The 15,927-nt window shown below is 41.7% G+C and overlaps 2 protein-coding genes across 3 annotated transcripts in view; one reads left to right on the top strand and one right to left on the bottom strand.

Annotated features, from left to right (window-relative positions):
- ccdc187 (coiled-coil domain containing 187) overlaps positions 1-11,975 on the bottom strand; it is a 25,057-nt gene extending 13,082 nt beyond the window's left edge. Inside the window, exons 1-4 of one of the 2 annotated variants that reach the window (XM_034086669.2) lie at positions 11,661-11,975; positions 10,817-10,909; positions 5,253-5,315; positions 4,619-4,757 (exon numbers count right to left, since the gene is read on the bottom strand). In XM_034086669.2, coding sequence (XP_033942560.1) covers positions 4,619-4,757; positions 5,253-5,315; positions 10,817-10,868 — 254 coding nt within the window. In that variant the 5' untranslated portion in view covers positions 10,869-10,909; positions 11,661-11,975. The remainder of the gene's footprint in view (positions 1-4,618; positions 4,758-5,252; positions 5,316-10,816; positions 10,910-11,660) is intronic. The other variant, XM_034086670.2, reaches the window with a different exon arrangement.
- The window catches only part of LOC117449200 (urotensin-2-like), a 17,255-nt gene extending 1,328 nt beyond the window's left edge, over positions 1-15,927 (top strand). The window contains exons 2-5 of the mRNA XM_034086672.2: positions 14,279-14,564; positions 14,952-15,071; positions 15,349-15,389; positions 15,477-15,927. Of these exons, the coding sequence (XP_033942563.1) occupies positions 14,459-14,564; positions 14,952-15,071; positions 15,349-15,389; positions 15,477-15,590 (381 nt within the window). The 5' untranslated portion in view covers positions 14,279-14,458 and the 3' untranslated portion in view covers positions 15,591-15,927. The remainder of the gene's footprint in view (positions 1-14,278; positions 14,565-14,951; positions 15,072-15,348; positions 15,390-15,476) is intronic.

Below are 15,927 nucleotides of genomic sequence, written 5' to 3'. Positions count from 1 at the left end.
CAGTGTGAGATGTGTTGGAGTGGGAGATGTGTTACAGTGTGAGATGTGTTACAGTGAGAGATGTGTTGCAGTGTGAGATGTGTTGGAGTGGGAGATGTGTTACAGTGTGAGATGTGTTACAGTGTGATATGTGTTGCAGTGCGAGATGTGTTACAGTGTGATATGTGTTGCAGTGTGAGATGTGTTGGAGTGGGAGATGTGTTACAGTGTGAGATGTGTTACAGTGCGAGATGTGTTACAGTGTGAGATGTGTTACAGTGTGATATGTGTTACAGTGGGAGATGTGTTACAGTGGGAGATGTGTTACAGTGAGAGATGTGTTGCAGTGTGATATGTGTTACAGTGGGAGATGTGTTGCAGTGTGAGATGTGTTGGAGTGGGAGATGTGTTTCAGTGTGAGATGTGTTACAGTGCGAGATGTGTTACAGTGTGAGATGTGTTACAGTGTGATATGTGTTACAGTGCGAGATGTGTTACAGTGTGAGATGTGTTACAGTGTGATATGTGTTACAGTGCGAGATGTGTTGCAGTGTGAGATGTGTTACAGTGCGAGATGTGTTGCAGTGTGAGATGTGTTACAGTGTGATATGTGTTACAGTGGGAGATGTGTTGCAGTGTGAGATGTGTTACAGTGTGAGATGTGTTGCAGTGTGATATGTGTTACAGTGAGAGATGTGTTGCAGTGTGAGATGTGTTACAGTGCGAGATGTGTTGCAGTGTGAGATGTGTTACAGTGTGATATGTGTTACAGTGGGAGATGTGTTGCAGTGTGAGATGTGTTACAGTGTGAGATGTGTTGCAGTGTGATATGTGTTACAGTGGGAGATGTGTTACAGTGCGAGATGTGTTACAGTGGGAGATGTGTTGCAGTGTGATATGTGTTACAGTGCGAGATGTGTTGCAGTGTGAGATGTGTTACAGTGAGAGATGTGTTGCAGTGTGAGATGTGTTACAGTGCGAGATGTGTTACAGTGTGAGATGTGTTACAGTGTGATATGTGTTACAGTGGGAGATGTGTTACAGTGCGAGATGTGTTGCAGTGTGAGATGTGTTACAGTGAGAGATGTGTTGCAGTGTGAGATGTGTTACAGTGTGAGATGTGTTACAGTGCGAGATGTGTTGCAGTGTGAGATGTGTTACAGTGTGAGATGTGTTGCAGTGTGAGATGTGTTACAGTGTGAGATGTGTTACAGTGTGAGATGTGTTACAGTGTGAGATGTGTTACAGTGCGAGATGTGTTGCAGTGTGAGATGTGTTACAGTGCGAGATGTGTTACAGTGCGAGATGTGTTACAGTGCGAGATGTGTTACAGTGCGAGATGTGTTACAGTGCGAGATGTGTTACAGTGTGATATGTGTTACAGTGTGAGATGTGTTACAGTGTGAGATGTGTTACAGTGTGAGATGTGTTGCAGTGTGAGATGTGTTACAGTGTGAGATGTGTTACAGTGTGAGATGTGTTGGAGTGGGAGATGTGTTACAGTGTGAGATGTGTTACAGTGCGAGATGTGTTACAGTGCGAGATGTGTTACAGTGCGAGATGTGTTACAGTGTGAGATGTGTTACAGTGTGAGATGTGTTGCAGTGAGATGTGTTGGAGTGGGAGATGTGTTACAGTGTGAGATGTGTTACAGTGAGAGATGTGTTGCAGTGTGAGATGTGTTGGAGTGGGAGATGTGTTACAGTGTGAGATGTGTTACAGTGTGATATGTGTTGCAGTGCGAGATGTGTTACAGTGTGATATGTGTTGCAGTGTGAGATGTGTTGGAGTGGGAGATGTGTTACAGTGTGAGATGTGTTACAGTGCGAGATGTGTTACAGTGTGAGATGTGTTACAGTGTGATATGTGTTACAGTGGGAGATGTGTTACAGTGGGAGATGTGTTACAGTGAGAGATGTGTTGCAGTGTGATATGTGTTACAGTGGGAGATGTGTTGCAGTGTGAGATGTGTTGGAGTGGGAGATGTGTTACAGTGTGAGATGTGTTACAGTGCGAGATGTGTTACAGTGTGAGATGTGTTACAGTGTGATATGTGTTACAGTGCGAGATGTGTTACAGTGCGAGATGTGTTGCAGTGTGAGATGTGTTACAGTGAGAGATGTGTTGCAGTGTGAGATGTGTTACAGTGCGAGATGTGTTGCAGTGTGAGATGTGTTACAGTGTGATATGTGTTACAGTGGGAGATGTGTTGCAGTGTGAGATGTGTTACAGTGTGAGATGTGTTGCAGTGTGATATGTGTTACAGTGGGAGATGTGTTACAGTGCGAGATGTGTTACAGTGGGAGATGTGTTGCAGTGTGATATGTGTTACAGTGCGAGATGTGTTGCAGTGTGAGATGTGTTACAGTGAGAGATGTGTTGCAGTGTGAGATGTGTTACAGTGCGAGATGTGTTACAGTGTGAGATGTGTTACAGTGTGATATGTGTTACAGTGGGAGATGTGTTACAGTGCGAGATGTGTTGCAGTGTGAGATGTGTTACAGTGAGAGATGTGTTGCAGTGTGAGATGTGTTACAGTGTGAGATGTGTTACAGTGCGAGATGTGTTGCAGTGTGAGATGTGTTACAGTGTGAGATGTGTTGCAGTGTGAGATGTGTTACAGTGTGAGATGTGTTACAGTGTGAGATGTGTTACAGTGTGAGATGTGTTACAGTGCGAGATGTGTTGCAGTGTGAGATGTGTTACAGTGCGAGATGTGTTACAGTGCGAGATGTGTTACAGTGCGAGATGTGTTACAGTGCGAGATGTGTTACAGTGCGAGATGTGTTACAGTGTGAGATGTGTTACAGTGTGAGATGTGTTGCAGTGTGAGATGTGTTACAGTGTGATATGTGTTACAGTGTGAGATGTGTTACAGTGTGAGATGTGTTACAGTGTGAGATGTGTTGCAGTGTGAGATGTGTTACAGTGTGAGATGTGTTACAGTGTGAGATGTGTTGGAGTGGGAGATGTGTTACAGTGTGAGATGTGTTACAGTGCGAGATGTGTTACAGTGCGAGATGTGTTACAGTGCGAGATGTGTTGGAGTGGGAGATGTGTTACAGTGTGAGATGTGTTACAGTGCGAGATGTGTTACAGTGCGAGATGTGTTACAGTGCGAGATGTGTTACAGTGCGAGATGTGTTACAGTGTGATATGTGTTACAGTGGGAGATGTGTTGCAGTGTGAGATGTGTTACAGTGTGAGATGTGTTGCAGTGTGAGATGTGTTACAGTGTGAGATGTGTTGCAGTGGGAGATGTGTTGGAGTGGGAGATGTGTTGGAGTGGGAGATGTGTTGGAGTGTGAGATGTGTTGCAGTGGGAGATGTGTTGCAGTGTGAGATGTGTTACAGTGCGAGATGTGTTGCAGTGTGAGATGTGTTACAGTGTGATATGTGTTACAGTGGGAGATGTGTTGCAGTGTGATATGTGTTACAGTGGGAGATGTGTTACAGTGCGAGATGTGTTACAGTGGGAGATGTGTTGCAGTGTGATATGTGTTACAGTGCGAGATGTGTTGCAGTGTGAGATGTGTTACAGTGAGAGATGTGTTGCAGTGTGAGATGTGTTACAGTGCGAGATGTGTTACAGTGCGAGATGTGTTGCAGTGTGAGATGTGTTACAGTGTGAGATGTGTTGCAGTGTGAGATGTGTTACAGTGTGAGATGTGTTACAGTGTGAGATGTGTTACAGTGTGAGATGTGTTACAGTGCGAGATGTGTTGCAGTGTGAGATGTGTTACAGTGCGAGATGTGTTACAGTGCGAGATGTGTTACAGTGCGAGATGTGTTACAGTGCGAGATGTGTTACAGTGTGATATGTGTTACAGTGTGAGATGTGTTACAGTGTGAGATGTGTTGCAGTGTGAGATGTGTTACAGTGTGAGATGTGTTACAGTGTGAGATGTGTTGGAGTGGGAGATGTGTTACAGTGTGAGATGTGTTACAGTGCGAGATGTGTTACAGTGCGAGATGTGTTACAGTGCGAGATGTGTTGGAGTGGGAGATGTGTTACAGTGTGAGATGTGTTACAGTGCGAGATGTGTTACAGTGCGAGATGTGTTACAGTGCGAGATGTGTTACAGTGCGAGATGTGTTACAGTGTGATATGTGTTACAGTGGGAGATGTGTTGCAGTGTGAGATGTGTTACAATGCGAGATGTGTTGGAGTGGGAGATGTGTTACAGTGTGAGATGTGTTGCAGTGTGAGATGTGTTACAGTGCGAGATGTGTTACAGTGCGAGATGTGTTACAGTGCGAGATGTGTTGCAGTGTGAGATGTGTTACAGTGTGAGATGTGTTGCAGTGTGAGATGTGTTGCAGTGTGAGATGTGTTACAGTGTGAGATGTGTTGGAGTGGGAGATGTGTTACAGTGTGATATGTGTTGGAGTGGGAGATGTGTTACAGTGTGAGATGTGTTACAGTGCGAGATGTGTTACAGTGCGAGATGTGTTACAGTGTGAGATGTGTTGCAGTGGGAGATGTGTTGGAGTGTGAGATGTGTTGCAGTGTGAGATGTGTTGCAGTGGGAGATGTGTTGGAGTGGGAGATGTGTTGCAGTGGGAGATGTGTTACAGTGTGAGATGTGTTGGAGTGTGAGATGTGTTGGAGTGTGTTCGGGCAGCAGGGGTCACCTACAGTTGTCTGGAGGCGTGTCTGGAGAGGGTGCTCTGAATGGCCTGCTCCTCTTCCTCCTCATCCTGCAGCATCTTGGCTACGCGGATGTCATTCTGCACGAGCTGGTTCTTCTGGATGTTGGTGGTGTAGTATTGCTCGACTGTGGGAGCAAGGCAGAGGATGAGACAATGTGTGGTGATAAAGGAAAGTGTGAGATCTAGGATATAGTCATAAACAAATTCTCTAATGAATTACTATATTATTTAAACATATTTGTTTGTATGTATGTTTACTTTTACTGTAAATCTGATGACTTTCCTTTCTGGGTTGTTTTTGGGACACTCCGTGTACTTTTGAGGAATCTCACAAACTGACACCTAATGACATGTCCCTTTGTTTACTGGGCAACATGGCAAAGACATAACAAACCTTTGTAAGAGACAAAAGCTATTCAAGAAGGAGATCAACATAACCACCTTAAGTAAGTCTGTTTTACCATAAGATGAATTCAGCATTTCACACAAATATGTTACTTGGGTCTAGTAGCTGCTTAGTATAATCAAACTAAACCCTTTAACAGGATAAGTAAAGCTGGAGCCTACATTAAACAAATGTTTACACAGTGATGTAGTCTGCAGCTTGACATTGTACTCACTCTCCTGTTCCTGCAGGTTGTGTGCCAACACTCCATCCTCCAGCACCGCGAAACTCTGGCACACTGAAACCACAGAGGACAGACACACTTCAGTGTGCTACAAAGTGTTCCTAAACATGAATGAAGTAGGGATATAAGTGTTAATAAAGTAAGCATTTCTCTCAGCTTGAGGGATTATTAAAACATACAAATGTCAACAATCTTCAACGACCCTGTTTTCTCCATCCAAAAGAACAGTTGGAATAAAAAGAGACAATATGTTGGAGCTTTCGGTTCAGCACTTTGTCTAAAAGAAATGATAGGATGTGAGTGTTGTGCGTCATAATGGTTGTTTATTTGACAGACAAAAGGCGGACGAGTGTTTCTCCAAACTTTAGAAAATAACAATTATCTACCACTCTGGCCGAGCTGTGTGTGTGTGTGTGTGTGTGTGTGTGTGTGTGTGTGTGTGTGTGTGTGTGTGTGTGTGTGTGTGTGTGTGTGTGTGTGTGTGTGTGTGTGTGTGTGTGTGTGTGTGCAACATTTATAAAAAATGGTGTGGTTGAATATATCTTTAGGAGGAACACTATGACTACCAAATGAAGATGCAAAGTTTAGGTACTTCTACCTTCAGCCATGTGATACTGGGAAGGTAGTTTAGATTTGTAAGGTTGTTGTAAATCCCAAGGCTTTAGCTAAGAGCTCTCTGCACACCAACTCTGTATGGTTCTTTACATTGAGCAAACTGAGCCCTCAGTCTGGCCACCTGCTGCGGGATATGGTAATAAAAGAAACATATTGGTTTCATGTCGTTAATGCTCTCTAGCCTTTGTTTGGTTTGGTCAGAATGCTGACAAAAGACTTAAAAAGCAATTCTAAATAGAAAGAGACCCACAACCTTTGTAGTCAAACAAAGGGATATTCAGCAAGAGAGACAGTTAACTGCTCTGGTTAGACCTGACTGCGTTTCAAGTCTCCAGTAATACAGCACTAATGAATACCCACAGTTATGCGCCACTCTCTGGTTTAATAGCTTCAGCATCCTCTGTGTACTGTTATTCTCATCTAAAAGGCACGCCAAGTGTTTACAGGAGTCCTTAATAAGCCCCGATAGCCTCTGTGTGCCGAAGCCCACGAGTGTTTCAAGTCTGTCAAACAAACTCAGAAGTTACTGAAGAGAAAATAAACACAGTCAGCAGCAGCGTGGCCCAGCTGTGTTCTCCACTTCCTCCTTCTCGGCCGACACACAGCCCACTGTGACCGAACAAATTAACTTTGCCGTCTCTCAGATTCTCATCAGGGAGCCTAGAAGGGCCGTCTACTTCTACAATGGTGCTTTCAAACGCCCAGACAGTGTTTAAGAGGAGATTCGCTAACTGCAGAGGGAAAAGCCTCCAGCTTGTCTCTATTAAAAACACCTGTCCTGCTACTAAACACCCCCCCACCCCAGCCTATAAGAGCAGCTCAATGGCCACGTTTACAGCCATGCACTTAATCCTTACGATACTGATGAGTTGATACACATAAATGCCATATGTTCTTAAATAACCTCTTCAATATCTTCGCACAGCCATGGAAAACCTGGATCATTTAAATAATAAGTAATAAATAATAATAATAATATTAAATAAGCATAACATAACAATACAAATTCAGACACTCTGTCCCAAGTAGGGCTGCTCGATTATGGCAAAAATCATAATCTCCATTATTTTGGTCAATAATTGATATCACGATTATTAAAAACGATTATCCATTTACTTTGAAAACATCCATTTATTAAAAATGTTAACAGTATGTTTTTAACAGTTGATTACCCTGAACTTTAAATATAAAATTCAACTGAAAAACCAAGAAAAAAAAAAAAAGTTTTATTTCGATTATGTTGTTTTCATAATCGTTGCAAGCCAAAATCGTAATTGTGATTAAAATACGATTAATTGAGCAGCCCTAGTCCTAAGGAAAGCATTGTAATACAATTCTGTCATACTCATTTTATTTGACAGAAGGTTGTTAAATGTGCCTAAAAAAAAGCAAATCCAAGAAGGACATTTGAGTTGCAAATATTATCCATTATCTGGAATACTGTGAGTGTAAACCTTGTTTTCACTTTGAGCACTTTTCAACAAAAGACCCTCATGGCACACTTTCTTTGCTTAAGGCTAGCATTTGTTTGTATCCAATGGTAAGGAGACGTACAAATCTAAAAACGGAAATGTACGAACAGAAGGGATGCTCCAAGATTTATTATCCGAGTGACATGGGGCCCACAGTATATGGCACAGCTGGGACCATCTGTGTGGCTAATTCAAAACATACAAAACATCAAGCGTTTAACCAATCCCAGACTTCAGGACTGCTTGTGTTTGCTGCCTTGCTGTTTTTGTACTCTAAAAGACAACCTGTTTTTACTCGAATACTGTTCTAAAATGTACAGAGTCCTCTTGTCTTTTATTGCTGTGCCTTACCTGAACTACTAGAGCTTGATGTAACAATGCAATGTCTAATTTCAACATTTATAAAACTGCTTCCGAGTTGGTATTACACGTCAAACTGAGGATATTGCCTCTTTGTCCAGTTCTGTAAATAGGGAAGTAAGGAAAAAGTGAAAACATTCTTGTGGTAAGATATAGTCAAACTTCACTAAATCCTCAATATGGAAGAAAAACACAGCGTTCCTGCTGAGAATAAGTGTCTGGTTATATTTCAGCCTACAGGGGCCCAACAGTCAAAGTTCATCGAAATAACCCAGACAGACTAAGCCATGAGAGGGGTCTGTTTACAACATGGAGGACCACATCAGCTCCACTCCCAGTTAACCCACACCGAGACAGACACGCATTACCACTTACACTTGTTGTGGAGCTTAAGAGACTATCCGATAAATGGATCTCCAACTTCGCTTATGTGAAAGAAAAGGGATTAAGTCCAAGGCTTGGTTTTAATCCGAAAGGACAAATTGATGCTCCAAAACACGAGTTTACTCTTAAATCCAAAGCGAAACGGAAAAAAATGGAGGAAAATTATAGTCTTGTCTGTGTAAGCCTGCAAGTGTGCGTGTGCGTGTGCGTGTGCGTGTGTGTGTGTGTGTGTGTGTGTGTGTGTGTGTGTGTGTGTGTGTGTGTGTGGGTGTGTCTGCATTGTGGGTTAACTTGTTTTTCCAAACTCCTAAAACTCACATTACCCTTCTAGGCTGGGCCAAAGAGACGGTGTTATTAAGACTGCTGAACAGGTTTTGACGGACAGGGTGTGCACATGGAGACACTTGCTCAGTGAGAGCCGACGGCAGAGTGTGTTTTCAAAAATACAGAGACTCAACGTGTGTAAGCTTCTTGATAAGGACCCTGTGTAAGAGGCTAGTGAATCAAAGATCCAGCAGATAACAGAAATTGGCTATGGCATCTGAACACCAGAGGCTGAGATCCAATGAGGGATAAGAATGTCTAGGAAACAGCGCAAAGTAAGAAAACAAGTAGATAAGGTTTTAAAATATTAGCAGCCATTCACTGCAGCGCTCAGTATGTTCCCAAACACTGTGACTGTGGGAGAAGAGGATATTATAAAGCAGGAAACCACGACCTCTGTAACCTCAAAGCAACACAAATCTGAAGGTGGTGGAAAAATATGTTGCTATTTTTACCTTTTTCCTGATATTACTGAATCGCATAGCTTTAAGCATGTCTCTTTCTAGGACTCCCTCCAATTTCAGAGAAACATATTAAATAAACGTATGCAGATTATCTCAGGGATCCAGCTTGAGAGAGGCAGGCGATCAGACACTGAGAGATATTTCTCTTTCATCTCCGCAGCCACTTGGATAGCAGCAGTGGCAAATGCCTGCCAAACAAAGGAACCGGCGAAAGGAGAAAATGACAAGAGTTCTATTTTCAGCCAAAATCCTTCACCAACCACCCACATGCTCCCCCTCTCTCCTCCTCACTGGCATATTCTGTTTCCTGGTTTCTGCACAACATGTCACCATAAAGTGTCTGTCCATCCCACAGCTCTCTAGGCTGTGTTACAAAACTAGGTGAACCGGGTAAGAAATCTCATGAACTTGACACAGTTTTCATGGAGAACAAAAGGAAGTGCGGGGTTATGGGACTCTGGGTCAGTTGCTGAGAGTGAAATTAGGAAAAGGGGGGAGGTGGGGGAATTCCTCTGGGAGCTGCATTCCCTCTGCACATCAGGCTATATCAGGAGGGACAAAACAGGAACTGATAAGGGGGGCAGTGAAAACAAAGAGAGTTGACTTGGCTGAGACTCTCGGAAGAGGAGGAAAGTGAAGGAGAAGTGGGCTAAGGGGAACTACGGCTCTTAGGGAAATTGAAGCATAAACACCCACAATGTTAAGTAAACAACCCCCGGTGCCACAGAGAGGGACAGCGGCACAGTTTATCATATCTGTCTGGTGAAAGTGGATGATGAGCGGAAAATAAATACACTGCGCAGACAGCTGATTTACATGCTGCCATTGTCTCAACGAGCACTTTATTGCTGCCATTACCACCTTTGTTTGTGCACTGGCCCCTGCTCAATAAAGCATAAGATTGCAACGCTGCACAGTGTGCCCTTTGTGTATGGAAACAAGAGCGCAGTGCTGAATTATCTCCCTTGATAAAAGACATGCAGACCTATTTCTATTCCATTCATTAGTGTGGACACGGCAAAGACTGAGTCAACGGTCTACACTCAGGCCAGCGCTTAGACATTCCACCTGCCACTGTTTTCATACTTACATGCAAACAGATATAAGTCATTTAGTTCGTTAGAGCTGTAAGCATTAGTATGGCAATGACAGATTATGTTGTTGTGAATATTTGTGTTGTCATAATGGCATATTCTCCTATGTTTATCACTACTTTATGATTCATATGCGCCACAATGGTCATCCAATAGTGTTGTGGCTTTAACTAAAGCACAGCCAGATTTACTTGAAAGTCCAGACCAATCCAATTAAGAGCAATTATGATTTAATTTACATGATAAAGTATTCCCAATCAGCTCTGAAGCTTTCTACAAAGTTAGACTACACTTAAGTTATTGATAGTGATAGCACTTTTTCCCTAAGAAATATCATATCCGAAACAGCTACCTCATTCCTCCTTTCTCTTATCCAGAACACTCTGCGATGAGATCCATCTCTGTACTACAGACATATTTCTAAACCCGTATCTGCTGCATATAGACAAAACATATGGCAAGCGACTTCCTACTGTATCTGAGATAGAAATCAAGCACAGACACAAAAGGAAAGAAGCAAAGCTGCCATTTGGTGCTGAGGCCAGTTACTCACAAAGCAACAAAACAGAGACAAATGGCAAGTTCTCATCATTCTCTCTAAAGCCGGCTGCAGACTGTTGAACAAGTCTGTCCTTATTGTTGAAGTGTCCATGAATCAAATACTTAAACCCCTAGTGGCTTAGTGTCTGCACTTTAGTAGCTGACCCTGACCCATGACCTCCATGAGGGGCTGAACAAATACAACTTTTCTCCAGGAGAGACCATTAACCATGGTACATTCTGCACACACACTTTTTCCATGTAACGTCTCTAAAGTTGCGAGATATGGGTCAGTCAGTTACCTTCTTGGACACGAGGAAGGTTAGACTGGTCAATTTCCAGCTCTGCCATCATTGTCCCTGTTGTGTCACAGCCTCATGGTGATACCGAAGACCCTGACAACAGAAAGGAGATGTTATAAGGCTAAATAGAATGGGACCTAATGGCGAATAGACAATAAACATCCAAGCTACACAGAGAAACGTTTGGTCACACAATTAAAATGTAACAGATGACTGGTTTATCTCAAAAGGGTTAAATAATAATAATAATAATAATAAAGTCTACCAATCACCAAAAGCAGAAGAAGTACTCATATACTCAAGTACCAGAGTCTAGGTATAGTACAAGTCCTGCATTGCAAATGTGACTCAACAAGTACAAAAGTAGAAGCATCAAAATATACTTAAAGTACCAAAAGTAAAAGTACTCATTATGCATATTGGCCCATTTTCAACACTACAGGGTAGCTTGTGCATTTACTCCAGGTGTAACTGCAGTCTTGATTATATTTCCTATCATTAATCCCAATCTGCAAAGTAACAAGAGGAATAAAACAAATGTAGTCAAAGTAAAATAATAACATCTGAATTTAATACTTTTAATTAAGTAAAGTGCTAGTATCTCAAAATTGTACTTAAGTACTGTACTTGAGTAAATGTATTTAGATACTTCACACGACTGCCAAAACACTAACAAACTGAACAAATGATAGTTCTTGCTGGCTGTTTACAGTAACTAGAGCATGACAAGTATCTGCATTGCAGTGGGAACATTGTTGTCTTGTCGAGATAAATAAATGAATAATAACCAAACACACATTATTAAATGAGTTTATGTATCGAAGAGTCATTATTTATAACCTACCTGTTCCCAGCACGCTGCCCACACTACAGGCTCCAGTGTTCAGTGTGAGTGTGTGTGCAACAACTACCAAACATGACAGCGGAGTGTCAACTTTGTCCGCTCCGTCGCACTTTCCCCTCTCCCTCTCTCCTCTCTGTGCCCACACAAATTATCCCAAAATGTCACGGAGGTGTTTCTGACGCCTTTAGTTTTAGTGTGAAACTAAAAGCGACGCTCGCTGTTCTTCAATGACACAAAGCCCCTTGTACTGGTGAAGGGAAGCCGGGCAGGACAAATTTAGCCCACTGTCTGTCGCTGCTTCTTCACAGCTCCTGTTCAGAGGGGGCGGCTAACAGCTGCTGCCTTCAAGTGCTCCGTCAAACTCAGGATTATCTCATACGACTCACGATGTCCGACAATAAAAGTATACAATTAGCCTATTTTATGATAGTTTTTTTCACTATATAAGGACGTTTGGAATAAAGACTTGTTGGTTTACAAATATGTGTAAATCTGGTAATCGGCATAACATATGTCAGGCTGTTTACATATATATAATCGCATATTATCGCAGGTAGAGACGGTAGGATTCATCTCCAGGAAGTGACACCCATCCCATATTATATTACAATTTGAATAGCATTGCCTACAGGTCCACCAGACGCACCCACGTACGTGCGTGCTTAGTGAGTTGCAATATTACAACAGTTATTGAAGGCAACACTTAAACCGAATGTTCCAATCACTCAAAGAATGTAGCATACATTTTCAAGTATGCTGAAGTATGCAGTGGTGCAGTAATTAACTACCGGTAAATATGTATAGAAAAGGGGAAATTATTTTTGGAATAAAAACTGCTTGGTATCTTTGAGTGACCATGTTGGCAACTTTAGAGTTTTAAAACATGTTATAAGTGTGTAGCAAAACATTTCAGTTGAGTTGTGTTTCAAGAAAAGCTTGAAGAAGACTTCATTTGAGAGAAATAACAGACAATCAACTTTTCCTCCAGTGTGCACCTGGGTAGCCCTGATTTATTCAGATAGGCAGGAAACCTTTTTGCTCTGATGTCAGAAAAATTATATCAAAAGTCTATTTTCTAGGGAGGATGACATGGTTTTAAAAATGGTCTTGTACATGTCAATGATGATGAGGATTTACGGGCTATTTAAGGTTTTGAAGGCTACAGGTTTTGTGATTCAATTTGCACTCTGTCAATCTGAGATTGTTTGAAGACTGCTAAAAGGAAGAAGGAAAACTTCCACTTCAGAAACCACACTGAATAATTTACACTGGAGACTAATTTGCTGAACATGTGTAAACGTGGTAAATGTAATGAGATTTTCTAGAGGTAATATTGCCCTCTGCTGGTTGTTCATACGTCAGTCAGTAATCCAGAGGTCAAATAATGTCAACAACATGTCACACAAACCTGTGCAGGGCAGATAACTTGGAATACTACAGTTGTTTTGTGAGACATGTGGCTTTGCAATGATGGGCCTTTGGCAGATTAAGACTAAAGATAAAAAAAAATTAGGAATTTTCAGAAAAAATCTCCAGCCATTTAGTGTGAATGTCAAATCAAGGGTTGATAAAATGAAAGTAAAAAGATACTGTAACATCTTAACCATATCTATTGTGCCTCTGAGGATATGTTTTCTATATATGCTCTGTTCCCCGAGCCACATTATATTTCATGGATCTCAAAAGGAGCAGTATGTGTCCTTGTTTTTTACGAAACGCCTGTACCTTGAACCCAGATTTCTCATAAAAGTGTAAAGAGGACCCCATATATAGTAGGATTAACATTTATTTTAGAGTCTGGAATACGCCCGGATTGGCAGCAGGGCCTTGACTAATACAGAAGATAAATCGTAATAACTTTTTATGATACAAAGCGTAGCAAAACCTAATGGAGTAGCTGGCCTTCTGACTATAAAATTAAATGTCACTGTCGCTTCGTCGACCCTCATTATCATACAAGTGACTGAACATTGACGTCACACTTCTAATAAATAAACAATTTACAGAAGTGCAGCCTGTCCCCCAGTCTCCATTGACAGGAAATGTATTTTTCTCCATCTATGCTGGACTTTATACAGTTGAGTTTTATTGCATGAGCATGACTAAGAACAAGTGAAAGAACACATTTCCAATCATACCAGAACAAGGCCTTTAAATAATGTGCATAAATCAATCTGTTCAGTGACCCATGGAACATTTGCGGTGCTCTTAAACTGAAAATGTCAGATGTCTTATAGGTTACAAAGCTTCAACTGTTTTAGCATTTACACTGATCCACTGTGCAAGCAATTATGTTCTTTTATTGGGAAGTCTCACTGCAGCTCCAATTGTTTGTTTTTTCTGAGTCAGGAGTATTCAAATGGCCCAACAGTTCAATGAGCTGGTAGCATAAAAGCATTATTAATTTAGTTGCCCAGTTTCTTCACCTGCTCCCTACAGGATGTTGTTGTGAATGACATCTGAAACACCTGCTTCAATCCTATTTACAAAGTCAGTAAAACAGTCAATCAAGCTGTAGTGCTGGTAAAACATGGCTGTGCCCTTGAAGCCTGGGCCATGGCACTTGTCTTTTTATTGAGCCCATAATTCACCTGTGACTCCCTGTTGATTTATCGCAGTCAGAAAGGATGGAACTGTGGATATTGCTGATGGCTGTTGTGGCAAGAGTGTGTGTCCGGATGCAAGGAGGGGGACAGGCTAATGCTGGTATATAACCCAGTTGGACCAACAGAGCAAGTACAAGTCTTTGTTTTCACCTGAGGCAACCGAGCGACTTCCAACATCAACGTCCTGTAGAGATGAAGTGTAACCATCTCCTGTCCTGGGCCTTCCTGCTCCTCGCCTCTGGCCCACTGCTGGCCCACCCCATCTCAGAATCTGCAGAGATGTCCTATCCGGGACCTGGTGAGTGGAAATGAATATCTCTATTTAGCATGTATTCACAAAATTGCATCAATTAAGTATGTTGATTATCATTTTTAGTTATACAACCTATGAGAGAATAATGTCAGGTTGGTCATGTCGTCAGGCCTTGAAGTTATTACTTTGGAGTTGCAGTGTTGAGCGGGGATCGTTCTGCCAGAGTTCACACACATGGACCATTGATGGGAGACTTGTTCTGCCCTTAGAATATATATTATGTTTTCTTTTTAATACTTAAAAAGCTATTTGTAAAATGATCATGAATTGCTGTCAACTATATCAACACCAATGGGAGAATCAGTGTTAAATATTTCAAAAACGACACTAAAAAAATGTCTTCCAACTTTATGCGGTTGTGGTTCTCCTCAGTGTCAGTGGAGGACGGAGGAGTCGGCGCTCTGGATGATCTGTCTCTCTCCGAGCAGAACTTCCCTTCTCAGGATGGTCTCAGATATTCCACTCTGATATCTGGGGAGTTTAACAGAGATGGTAAGAAACACAAAGACACACACTGTTTCTTATTTAACATTCAGATAATTGTTTTATCCAGGAAAAATCACCCACTTTCTTTTTGCAAAATCATTGTGCTACAACTTTGAATTCATGTCAGCTTTATCATATTATTCTATGGTTGGATAGCTAGCCAGGCGGTTGGAGGTCCTCTACTCTGCCACTACCTGACAAACCTGACATGCACAGACACATGTCTAAAGCAACAACTATCTCAAACATCAGAATAACCTCATGTTTTTTCTTCTTCCCTGAGCTGTGAGAACAGGTCTGCTTCCCAGAGGGATTAAAAGAGAGGTGAGCTTTCTAAAAAACAGTCTTATCCCTGAAACAGCAAAGTAAATAAAAATGTTTTCACTAAAACTACTTTATCCCGTCTCTTAGGTCCTACTGGAGAAACAAAGTCTCCTAAATCCTTTCAGCCGTGTTCTGGGCATCCGGAAGCAGTTCAGGAAGAGAGGAGGGACCGCTGAGTGTTTCTGGAAGTACTGCGTCTAAAAGCGTCAACAGGCATTCAAGCTAAACACAAGAGACAGGGCTTGCACTCAAACAAAACATCACAATCGAGCACTCACTTTATTAAATCCATCAAAATAAAAAAAAACATCATGCATTTGAACTGTTTGAGCACATATGCATGCCCAGGTAATGTAAATACACACACACATCCTCATAAGCGCTGTCAATATGTGAGAAAAAGAACAATGCCATCGGTATGATTGAGACATGTTGAGTGGGGTCTTTAAGATGTTTCATGGTGACTATGTTCATATTGTGTAAAACTATATTTGTGTACAGGCATTTGTTAAAAACTAGTTGTCTGATATATGACCAA

This window comes from Pseudochaenichthys georgianus, chromosome 7 (assembly GCF_902827115.2).
Source record: "Pseudochaenichthys georgianus chromosome 7, fPseGeo1.2, whole genome shotgun sequence".
In the NCBI taxonomy this organism is placed as follows: Eukaryota; Metazoa; Chordata; class Actinopteri; order Perciformes; family Channichthyidae; genus Pseudochaenichthys; species Pseudochaenichthys georgianus.
This window is presented reverse-complemented; position numbering and strand designations above follow the sequence as displayed.